The sequence below is a fragment of the Falco cherrug genome, chromosome 6 (assembly GCF_023634085.1).
Source record: "Falco cherrug isolate bFalChe1 chromosome 6, bFalChe1.pri, whole genome shotgun sequence".
Lineage (NCBI taxonomy): Eukaryota > Metazoa > Chordata > Aves > Falconiformes > Falconidae > Falco > Falco cherrug.
The window spans coordinates 4,564,219-4,576,853 of NC_073702.1; the positions used below are offsets into that span (position 1 = coordinate 4,564,219).

Below are 12,635 nucleotides of genomic sequence, written 5' to 3' on the forward strand. Positions count from 1 at the left end.
CCTCCGTGCCTCATGAGGTGACTCTGAAGGCACGATAGCGAGAGATGGCATGCTGTTAGCAGGCACTGAGACAATATCTAGTCCCTGAGCTGCAGCATGTTACCCTGATGTTGTTTGAGGCCTTCTTTAATCGCCTTAAATCAGCATGTGGGGTAAAACCACAGAGAACTGGTTTTTCTAGGGTGTGCGTCCCTTTTTTAAATCACAGTGATACTGGAAACGTTCCTGTCTTCTGTGTTTTCATGCTTTGGCTGCCTTAAGGTGAAAAGTACACCTGCCTTCTAGGAGAGTTTAGGCCTAGCTCGTTTCTGCCTCTGAAATACTGGAATGCATAATAATAATAATAATAGGCTATCAACACATCAGCTATTATATTAGTACTAATTTTAATGACAAAGCTTTTGGAGCCTCTATGTTGTATACATACTTCGGGACTCAAAATCCGTATTTCTGTTTGTCTGGGAGATTGTCCCAGTGTTTGAAAATGAAAAGTCTGAATCATCGGGTTTTTTCAGAACACTGGCTTTCAATCTGAATTAGTGTCTCATAGTTACGGTTGGGGAAGGCTTTCATACTGTAAGTCAAGGTTCCCTGTTGGTAGGCAGACAGCTTTTTCTTCTGTCGCTGCAAATCATGGCATCAAAGTGAAATTGAAATGAATATATATATTCCTACATCGGGGAGTTGATGCTGATTGGTGGAAAACAGTGATGAAGAGCTGCTATTCAAGACAAAGAAACAGCTGAGAAATAGAGATGGGGACGATGCAGGTGTGTGAGGCAGCAGATGGAGCAGTGAACCAGAAGTGAGTCACCAAGATCTGAGACTGGGAAAGAAACTGCTCTTTCCCTTCTGGTGACTGTTTTGAGATATACTTTGGATTTCAAACTCTTGCAAGGTGGAAATTATTAGGGTGATTATATACAGAGAGTCTGGAACAGCACATTAATGAACAATGACATGTTCTTTTAGAAAACTGAATTACTATTTGCAAGCTACAGATCTGGAAGCATGTTAGCCTTATCTTTCCACTAAACAACGACTGACTTCAGTCATCTTACCTGACTTCCTACTGGTTGATTTGTATGTAACTTGAAAAGCGTGCGTCTGGGAATACAGAACTCTCTGCAGCTTCACTGTGTCTTTCTGGCAACTTAATTCTTCAGTATTCCATAATGGAGTGGAACTTGCCCACAACAGTGAAGTAAAGAACAGTCTTTTGAGATTCCTAGTAAGGGACCATTTCTGTGGTGATGGAAGATCTTGTTCCCTGTACTTCAGTATGTAATAGAAATAGAGCTTTTTCTGTAGAGTATTTGTATACCATTAACTCTGCAGAGGTACAGCAAATTTGTGTGTTCTTAATGAGGAAAATGGGATGAAAAGCTCTTCAAAAGTCTGTTTCCTGTCTTTCTATTTTTTGGATAATTTAAGCAAACTGTAAGCAGTAGGGTTCCACAAACTGCTGAAATGTGCTTTTATCAAAGGTCTGTTTGAATCAGAACATCTTCCTGTGTAGAATTCCAAATGCAGATTTTCTGTAATTGCATGTATTTTGGCTCCCTGTAATGGTGTAATTTCAGTAGAGAAGTTCATTAATGTCAAGGTTAAAATGCTAGTAGGAATAGAACTTTAGTGCAGAAATATTTGTTTCTGCTCTTCATATCTTGCCACTGTGCGTATATGGGAAGATCTAAATAAAAAAACTTGACCTTTTGAATATCTACTCCGTTTAGGCTATGGAACCATCCTGAGTGAACTGGAGATCTCGAGCATGCCGTTATGGATCTCCTGTTCTATTCTGTCAGTGTTTTAGCTTGGCGTTCTTCACTTTGCCTTTCATTTTTCTATGTAGCAGTGAAAGTTGTTTTAATAATAACTCCAAGCTCTTATCAATAGCCCTTCAGTCTTTGCATTTGATGTTGAGAAGTGCCTCTATTCTTTTTTTTATTATTTTATTTTTTTTAATGGAGGGGAAAAAAAGGTGACCTAGCTGTCCCAAATTCAGCCAGCTACTCATTGGCTGTCAGAAGAACATTCTGACATCCTGGCAACTAAGGTAGACTGGTTTGTTCCAAAAATATGACTTCAGGTTTTTTATTTGAAAGATTAGTTAGGCTTTATATCATGTAGCATTATAAATAAGGGAAGGTATGCTGTACTTCTGCCTCCATCCTGGAGTATATTCTCATCGTCTTCTGCTTCTAGTTTTTTAGGAGCTGTGATTTTTGGGAGGCAGTATGTTAATAAATACACTGATGCAAAGTCAAAGAGAATGTTCACACCATCCTTGAAGGAGCGATCTATCCAACTCTATCAAATGCAATCTGTTGGAGGAGGTGTAGGAAGTTACAGCTTGTTCTGCGGGTGGTTGAAGCCATCTTGTTCTTGTGAGACTGTATATCCGCCTGTCATTTTGTTGTTTTTTTTTCTTGAAGTATGTGGGTTATAAGAAGAGTGCAGGCTCATGTTCTGCTTTATCTTATTGAACTGGACATCTGCCAAAAAGAGTGGTCCTACTCTGTTTTCTTTTTGCCTGTTCCCAAGGCCAAGCCACAGCTTTCTGTTGCTTTTCCTACCCTGAACCCAGTGAATGTGTTGATGTGGAAAATTCTTTCAACTTTTCCAGCCAGTGGAACACTTTAAAAGAAAGATTAATTTGGATCATCTTGCCAGATTGATTGCTGTGCAGTAGAACTGGTTGTATGAGGGAACAAAGCTGAAAACCTGTGTTCCTGTGTTGGAGGGAAAGAAGTATTTCCTACGCGCGCGCAGGGTCTTACACCCTCCCTCTTTGGAAGTAACCCATTGTTAAATCTGTGTACGGTGTAACACTGTTGGAAACACCTGTGACCCACAATAATTTCACATGAGCACAGATTATTTCTTGCTGTGATCCTTTTGTAATCTTGGGTTTTGGATTAAGCTGGTTCTTTATAAACACTTACATATCTTGTGATCACTGAATAAATGTACTGTCCAGATTGGGAAGAAACATGCAACATGCTGCTAGAAGAGCAACTGGGATCATGTTTGACTCCAGGTTTCATTCCTAGCTGTGCTTCTGTTTAGTGTCTCTTGTTAATAATACACAATGTGTGTGTATATTCTATATTTGGAGGGACAGTCTTTTGTGATGCTTTCTTAACGCAGCTCTTTGGAACCATGGGTGTAGATTTACTCTCCCAGGTTTGAACATTAGAATTAAATATTTTCAGATCAGCTGTCCTTTCCTACTGATTGAGGAAGCTGGGTATTTCAGAAAGCAACTTTTAGTTAAAATGCTCTCGGACAGTATTCTTCTTTTCCATAAAATGTTTAATTTGCACTCTGAAAGGCTCTGAAATCAAATGAACAGTCTCTGTGTAGAATGAGAATGTTGCCACTGTGGTTTTTGAACAGTTTTATATATCCTAAGGGTACTGCACACGATGATTAAAAAACTGCTTGCTCTCACAAAATTGGTAATAGAATGGATTTGTTGTAGAGCAGTCATGTAACTACAGAATTTTACTGAGTCAGTCACATTATTCTTACCATTGTTAACTGTTTATTTGATATTGAAAGCTCTGGTTAATAAATTAAGCACTCTGTTGTGCCTTGTTTGGGTAGCGAAAGATGTAATTGATTTGGAAATTGAAGATACTTTTTTTTACAGTGGACTTCCTTCAATTTTTTTGAGCCCTGCTGCCTTTGAACAGCCTGTCAATCATTTTGCCACTCAGAATCTGATCCTTTCTAATGAACAGTGTCTTGTTTGCTTTGTGATGAATGCAGACCTTCAGCTCCATTTTTTAAATTATTTTTGATGCTGATCTCATGGATGAAAGGAAGATAAACTTGTATCATGTTTCATAAAAATAAACACAAAGCACGTAATAAACTGCTGCAATTAATGTGGTGGTTTTGATGTTTGTATTGTATATACTGCAGTTTCCCTGATTTCTTAATGTGCTATTAGGGAATGAATATCTTTCCAAATTCAGAAAGAGACGCAAGGAACTTGAACAAGTATGCGTGATAGTGGTGTAAGCTTAGGAGGTCACTCTTTTCAAAGGCAACCTGTAGGACCTCTGCAGTCTTACTTGTAACAATGGAACCATCCTATCTGCAGCCTCAGGAGAAGGTTTTACCTGACTAACAAAAGTCTAGGAGAAGCAGAAATTGGCTGCACATTTTGCTAAAATGAAAGACTACCTGAATCACAGAATATTTCTGTAGGAGTTTTAGTAAGTGCTTGTTTTGTTTTGAGAGCTGCCTTGCCTAGCTGTATTTACCACTGTTTGCCAAGAAAGATAAAATAGTCTTGATAGGATAAGGGTTCAGTCAGCAAGGCTGGGGAGAGAGTGGAGCGTCAAAGTTAAGAGCAAAACTGCTACAATGCAAATTCATAATCCTGATTCGTCACAAATCAGAATTACTTATGCTGCATTATATACTAAACATCACGGAGGTGGATAATAACGTGAGCTCAAAGACCAGAGAAATGTAAGCATAAGACACAAGAAATTGGTTGTTTTTCTTCAGTAACAAAGTTAAGAAGGTTGAGGGGGATGTGGGGGAGAGTCTGGGGGGGGTGTTGAGTTTTTTGTTTTACTTTCTTTTCCTAGCAGATGTGAATATGTTTTCCATCTATTTTAAAGCCTAATATTTTGTTTTACACAAAAGTTCAATTTTTATATAAAAGTAAGAAAAAATAATCTCAACTTCAAAACTGAATATATGCTGCTGCTTGTCAAGAGCATTGCTCGCTATAATTGCTGTAATCATGATTGACTGAATGGTTCTTTTTTTAAAGAGAGATAGTGAATATAATGCAACTCAAACTTTTTTTAAGAACTCTAATTCTTAGATGTGTTGTGGCTCTCGTGAGACCGAACTGTTAAAATCAGCAGGAATTCTATTAACAAAGATGTGTTAGTTGTTACAACATTTTCCCATTTTTTTTCTTTAAAAAAGTATTTAAAATTATTTGTCTTATCTTTCATCTGTAAAATACAATTTAGGATTTTGGCACTTTTTTGTAATTCCTATTTAGTGTGTCATTCTGCATGTCGCTCATTCTGTTACCCAAGTTTTTTAAATATGGAGAGCTGTATCAAGTAAGTACTTCCATTGGGAGTTTTGGACTCTCTTCTGGTTTTTTGAAAGATTATTCCTGTAGAATTCACTGTAAATCCTGCATGAATAGTTCCGATATTAAAAGTCCAAATCAGTTCCCATTAAAACCTGTTGTTACTTTCCATTCCTCTAGATTTGGACTCAGCAGGATCGGCAATGCATCCTTGATGCTTTAGCACAGTTATTACTGGATAAAGAATGTACTCTACTGATCGGCCGTCAAGTTCGGCCAATCTTGTTGGATTTGCTGGAAAGAAATGCAGAAGCCATTAAAGCTGGTGGCCAAATCAACCATGATCGGCATGAAAGGCTGTGTGTTGCGATGAGCAAGCTGGTTGCTAACCACCCTGATGTTTTGCCGTGAGTAATGTAATGTCTCTGTTCAGCATTTGAGCTTAGGGAATATATATGCTTGTCAGTGCTCAACAGTGATGAGAGGTGGTGTTACAATTTAGATTGTCTCCTGCAATAACAGATGTGTTTTGAATTGAAAGAATGATTTGGAAAATGCAAGTCTTAAACACAGCTTAAAATTAAATTTTGTTGTAAGATCTAATGTGATGTTAATCTTAATGATCAAAAGAAAAGCAAAACAGCTGGCGTGAAAATTGCTCACAACCAAAATCTCTGCATTTGTGATTAGACCTGTAGGCCAGTAGAATACAAAGCTATGTAAGTAGGAATCAGTATTACTTTCCCAGTACACAAGAGCAATCAAAGAGATTTCACCAAAGGCTGTACTATTTCTCCTTGATAATTAACTAATGATTTCTGATAAGGTCAAGTATAAGTTGTCAGCTGATTGCTGAACTGGTTGGCTTTCCCAAGTGTTGATGAAGTTAAATATAGGCCTTAGTTCTCAGTATACTGTCAGTTACTGTCTAAGGACCTCTGTCCTGACATTTTTGTTAGTGCCATCTTTTCCTTTCCTCTGGCTTAGATGTCTGTTTCATCTCTTTCTCTGTCTCTTTCTCCTAAAGATTTGCTTTAAGATATTTTGAAAATACATCACCGGTTTTCCAGAGGCTTTTCCTGGAGAGCTCAGATGCAAACACAGTCCGATATGGGCGCAGGCGAATGAAGTTACGGGACCTCATGGAGGCAGCCTATATATTTTTACAAAAGGAGCCATCAGTTTTCCGGGAATTATGGGACTGGAGTGTGTGTATTCCACTTCTCAGGAGTCATGACACTTTAGTCCGTTGGTAAGTTAAAACCCACAGATCTTCTCCATTGAAAAGATGTATCTGTATCTTGAATTTTATTTAACAATGTTCATGTCCAAGTAAAAAAGAATCTTCAAATAATACCAGCAAAATCTGTACTGATGATATCCGTACCAGTGCTTCTTAGGTGATCTTTTGAAACCTGTAGTGATGTATTAGAGTGAAATGCAGGCTAGCTCTTAGTTATGCTTAAAGCTATGCTCTGGAGAATCTTTTGAAATAACTTCAGTTTACCCAAGCTGGATGCATGGGAGATGGTGAATTTATCACTTCACTTCTACTGTAAGCCTGTTGTGTATTGCATGCATTCTAGCATGTGTTCCTAGAAAAAAGTGGAGATGGACCTACTCTCACTCTAACTTACGTCACGATGATATGTTATACTATTCTGCATTGACACGTTACTGAGTTGTCTATATACAAGCAACAGAAGAAAACCATCTCAGTCACTGTAAAGCTTGGCTTGTTTAAGCTACACTTCCTAACTGGCCTTGTTGCAAACTTTGCATGTGGTTTTGGTTAAATGTTTTATGTTGGGTGTCTGCCTGCAAGGGCTTCAACGTAGTCACATGATCTGCCTTAGTTATGTGGGTGGTAGTATTGATAATGCCTCATATTTATTTAAGAAAAGGTCTTTAATAGTCTTTGTGGTTTTTAAACATGAATTCAGAATTACATTAGTAACACACCATTTAAAATTAGGTGTATAATTTAGGAAGGGCAGGAACAATAGTGATGTCAAATCTATCAGCCATTGCTGAAGCTCTTCAGGGTGACATACACTTAGATATCTTAGAAAAAGGAATAGAATTTATGTTTCATTGACTGGAATTGGTTTATCGGGTGTTCAGCTAATAACCTTAAGTAAATGAGCTGACTTTTAAATTTTGTCCTGAACCAGTCATCTTATGACAACTCTTTTTTTTCTCCCCATTCTCCACCCTTGAAGTCATTGAAAGCTTTGTTCTTGGAAGGTAAAACAGTGGTAAAATAAATGAGAAGTGGTTTATGATTTGTATTAAATGTCATTTTGTTGCAAAACAGTTTTTTGTAGTAATGAAGTGAAGACTTAAGAGTTGGCTTCTTTTGGCACTTAGTCTTGAGTTCATTGTGTTATGGTTATTTTAGAAATAGTATGAAATGGAAAGCAATTTTGAAAGGGGGATGGTAGAAATTGAAAGAGAAGCCAGGCAAAGAAAACCTGATTTTCATAGTCTCATACATTAACCTTCATTTATTTGGGAAAGTGCTGTCCTTTACTGTATTTCTGTTGATCATTCAGTCCTTCAGAGAAAGGTTAGCAAGTTGGTGTATAAATGGTAAAGTATGCTGTGATAGAATTGCTTTTTTCAATTCTGAGATATTTGTCTAATCTTACAGAATGGTAAGCACAGCACTAAAATAATTTTAGTACGAAAATTTTCAGTGTATTTTTCCAAACTTGATGTTTTGGTTTGCAAATGACAGTTGTCAAACTAAATCTCTTAAGACAGTTTTGACATGTTATGTTCTAAATATAATTTTTAGGTATACTTCAAACTGTCTTGCTCTGGTTACATGCATGAATGATGAACATAAATTATCTTTCCTGAAGAAAATATTCAGTGCTGAGGAGCTGATACATTTCAGACTAAAGTAAGAACTTTTAAAATCTTGAACACTATTTAATTTTGTTGATGACTTTCAGTTGAATAAATAAACACTGATTTCACAGGCTACTAGAAGAATCTCAGCTGCAGAAAGTGGAGCAAGCCCTTGTTCTGGCCAATCCAGACTCCTCATTTTGGCAAAAGGAGAAAGAACTGCAGTATACACAAGGACATATTGTATTGGGCGACCTCTCTGCAAATGTAGTATCTGTATGTGGTATTGTGCTGCCTAGACTACAACTTGATTCTGAAGAGCAGGTATGTAACCTAGGTTTGAGAGGGTTAAGTTTGTACTTTTTATGCTTTTTCATTTGATTGAATCCCTAAATGGTGAATAGTTCCTGCTTAAATGGTATTGAGATACACACATGACCTTGTAGTATCTTTATAGTTTCTTGATGTGTGCTGTAAGCTAGTGTTGCATGATACAGATGTTGCAAGGAAGCTCTGCAGTGGAATGAAGCAACAAAGGTGTGATAATGCTGTTCATTTTATCTTAACGTAGCAGTTCTTACACACATACTACCAAAAAATACATGTATCTGCAGTCCAAGTTAGGGTGGTATTCCATAGCTGAGTAAAGCCAGGATCTGGTACAGTTTGTTTTACCTACATGAAGCTGTTTTTTGTGCTATACAGATTTCTTAAAAAGTCTTTCTGCAAGCATATTCTTAGTTCTTCTCTTAAAAGAAAACAAGGCTGCTACTTACTCTTCTAGAAGGCAGAAAAAGGAGAGAGAAAGTGAGCAAGAACTTACTTTCTCCACTTGAGTGAAATGTAATGCAGAATGTAGTGCCTTATAGTTTTTAGGAAGTCCATTAAAGGCATAAACATTTTTGAGCAAACAGTATTTAACCTTTTTGCCCTTGAGAGGCTGTTCATCTTGAAGTGTGCAGGTTGTTCTTCGTAGCTGCAGCCAGTATTCTTGACTGGTTTTCTCATTTAGGTACAGTTTTAGCTGGGTATTTCTATCTAATTTTGCAACACTGACAAAAACGTACCAGTGAAGAAAGAAATGAATGAAGACTACCAATGGTCAGAATTCCTTGACTAGCAGAATTCTGCAAGGAAAGAAATTACTTCCCAAATTCCTTCCCACCCCCACCTCACAACTTCTGTAGTTGAATTTGCTATATTCTAGCTTTTTTTACAGGATTGAGTATCTGTTTTGAAATGTGTTGCAGCAGGGGAAACGGAAGAGATATTTAAGGAGATTCTTACTTAGTGTCATTGCTCCTGCAGCTGTGCTGAAGCTAGGCCATATTATAAACTGGATTGCTGAAAAAATACTCTTAGTATATGAGGAAGGAGAGAATTTCCAAAAAGGCTTGCTTTTATTTTTTTGATAGCCACAGGATAAGCCTCCAGTTAACAGCTGAGGAGGTCTGACAAAGAGGTAGGAGCAAACTGAGGGGAAAGCAGGTGCTCTTAAAAACTAGCATTATTACCAGAGAAGTACACAAAATTCTATCTGAAAAGAAGATGAAACGTACATACAAGACACTTGTTTCTGTGCAGTATGTACTTTCTTTTCTTTTCTCTGCGCCTTTTAGCAGGAAAGCACTCATTTTTGTGCTGTATATTGATATATAAGTGACTGTAGTAGAGTTGTAATACATAGAGAGTATCTGTAGCATTGATTAATTACCGTTCAATAAAGTACATTCATTGCATTTTAAAGAAAATAATTCTTACTGAATTTACCTCTCTTTTTCATGCACTGAGTTTAATGATCTTATGCTTTGGCCTGTGCAAAAAGAAGTAAATACAACAGTTAATATTCACACTTGTATCGTCTGAATCTAACTGCTGTTTGATTTGTCCTGTGATTTGGATCCATTCCGATGACTTAATTTCACTTATATTGCAAATTGTATTTGATTGACGTGTATTATAATTGAATAGTTACTGTGCCTGTACTGACATCTTAGTGTGAACTTCCTTTGGGAATACATTGTACATATACTTCTATTAAGTGTTTCACCTATAATAAGTTTCTGATGAAATCTATTTAAATACTGTCATTAAATACAGCTTTAGAACCCTGTATTTTATTTGATATGTGTTGACAGATCTGCAGGCCAAAATTTTCTAGTTGTCAGACTTACTTTCCTAATTGTTATACAACCTGTAAAAAAAGTAACAATTTCAGTGTTGTAACTCAGATTTTATGTTTGAACAGGAAAATGACACCAGCCACTTTGTTTTGGTTGAATCTGTCTTCACAAATCTTCAAAACCTTGCTATTGCTGTAGCATATCAGAGCCCTGTTTTATTAGAAGGACCAATAGGATGTGGCAAAACTTCTTTAATTGAATATTTAGCAGCTGTTACAGGAAGAGCAAAGCCTCCTCATATTTTGAAAGTCCAGCTTGGGGATCAAACTGATAGTAAGGTAACTTATGAAGTTGTTTTATGGCTGGATGATCAGACGTAATTTTTACTTAAAGCATGCACTTAGTTTTCTAATAAGATAATGTTAAACTTTTTGCCCAAAGACCTCACAATACCCAACTCTGTAGTATTGGTCTTACTATTGATGAGAATAAATAAATGTGAAGAAAAGTCACAGTTAAGCTTGAGTAGGTTTTAAATTCTGTGCGTAATTGTGCTGTTTCTGTTTCGTTCGGATTATACTTTATCAGGTTTTTCTGTGTGGAAGAGCCCTATTGATTTTATTTACTTATTTTTTTCTCCATTAAAAAAATTGATTTGCATTGGGGAAAAAAATTAGTCTAGAATGACACAAGCTGGTGCCAAAGGATGTATGGACACTTTTATTTCAGTTTAAGTGAGCTAGTAATCAGTTCAATCTGATGCCAATTTTTTGCAGTAAAGGTGAGATGAAGTGATATCCTGTGATGCTGAGGACACTTGAACTTAAATAATAGCAATCTAGCTCTACCTGTAGTGACAAAACCAGAGGTGAAAATAATTTCACATTCTTCTGGTTTTGCATATATATCTTTCGAGCTTGAATTGATTTATGGGTTTTGGCTTAATTTGTGTTTAGTTTTCCAGTGTGGTTGGTATCTACCAGAAGTGCTATCTGAAGGTTTTTATTAGCATGCATAAGCACCTTCTTTATTTGTATAGAACAGCCGATTTCACCATTTCACAACTGTTCTTCACAGGAATATCTTCATATATACATGAGTAAGACCACCATATTAATAAAAAGTGATAAAATTCAAGGTACAAAATATGTAACAGTGAAACCATAAACTTAATAATTTAAGGAATGCTTAAATGTAGAAGTTAGAACTTTTTGGAGAAGCAAGACTTGAGTGATTTTGAATCTTTGAATAACTTGATTTACAATTCCTCTTATTAGCCTAGTCACAGACTTTTCAAAAATGTAAACTAATGTTTAGTGCAACCCTAGACAGTTTGTTATGTTACTGTTGATTGTTAATTATGGTGGCACAGCTCTGTAAGTTCACTTCCAATTACCTGGTTCTATTTTAATTACTAGGTTTCGGTTGTTTCACCTTTCCACGTCTATGATAATTTTTCTTCTTAATTTAAAAAAGCATAACACTGAGCACAGATTACCAGATGGATTTTTTAATAATGTGCAGGTTAAGTAAGTGTTACCTATGTATCAGCTTCAGTCATTTTTTGTAAGTTTTTACTCCCGAGTTTTTAAGGGATGTAACGAACAGGTCTCTAATTTACTGATTGTTTCTGTCACAGACGCTGCTTGGTATGTATCGTTGTACAGATGTGCCAGGGGAGTTTGTGTGGCAGCCTGGAACCTTGACACAAGCTGTTACCAAAGGTCATTGGATACTTCTGGAGGATATTGATTATGCTCCTCTGGATGTGGTACGTAGGTTCATGCTGGTTGTAAGATGCTGGTTGTAAAGTACTGGTCTTAAGGCCTGTACTAGTAATTTCTGCAGTCTAATCACCATGAGTTCTGCAGCAGCATGCTCAAAATAATGCCACTTTAAAAGGGATTAGAAAGAATTAACCTGTCTGTCTTTGGTCGTGTATTAGCATATGGCATTAGTTTTTATCATTGTTTTAGAGTAGTCATGACACTGCCATTCATGCCAGATTTCATTCTGAAGATTTTGGATTGACACTGATAGTGAGCTATGTGTCTTTTAAATCACGTTTAAATATTTGAAGAAAACCAAGGGTCCCAAACACCACAGAGTATTGTCATTGTATTAAAGTGGTGCTGTTAATAAGGTGTTTTTTTTTTTAGCGTTTTGTTGTGTAGGGTTTTTTGTTTTATCTTGTTTGGTTGTGGTTTTTTTTCTTACACCTTTCTTACCTCTGGCTTAGATATTAAAAATGTGTTGTTACATTAAGCAGTATAGGTTTTAACAGATTTCCTGTTTCCAGCTCCAGAACGACTAGTTAGACTGTCATCCTTCCTTTTTGAAGTAATGGTTGCTGAAAGCATGTCTTCTGCAAGAACAATGTCATAGAGACATTTTGCTGTATAAGCTTGCTGAACGTTCCACAGATAGTGGTTTTCTTTCATATCTGTTCTGTAAAGCATCCTTTGTGTGACTAAATAACCTGACAGCTTGTTCATTGGGTTCTAGGCTTCTGAAATATAAGGAATTTATAAGAAAGCCAAGAAATACTGCTTGTATATACTAGACAATTTTCACTGCCAGAG

General features: G+C 36.6%; 1 protein-coding gene across 1 annotated transcript in view; it reads left to right on the top strand.

The window, feature by feature from the left end:
• The window catches only part of MDN1 (midasin AAA ATPase 1), a 103,863-nt gene that overhangs the window by 600 nt on the left and 90,628 nt on the right, over positions 1 to 12,635 (top strand). Inside the window, exons 2-7 of the mRNA XM_055713446.1 lie at positions 5,255 to 5,481; positions 6,102 to 6,326; positions 7,875 to 7,982; positions 8,062 to 8,254; positions 10,179 to 10,391; positions 11,693 to 11,824. Of these exons, the coding sequence (XP_055569421.1) occupies positions 5,255 to 5,481; positions 6,102 to 6,326; positions 7,875 to 7,982; positions 8,062 to 8,254; positions 10,179 to 10,391; positions 11,693 to 11,824 (1,098 nt within the window). The remainder of the gene's footprint in view (positions 1 to 5,254; positions 5,482 to 6,101; positions 6,327 to 7,874; positions 7,983 to 8,061; positions 8,255 to 10,178; positions 10,392 to 11,692; positions 11,825 to 12,635) is intronic.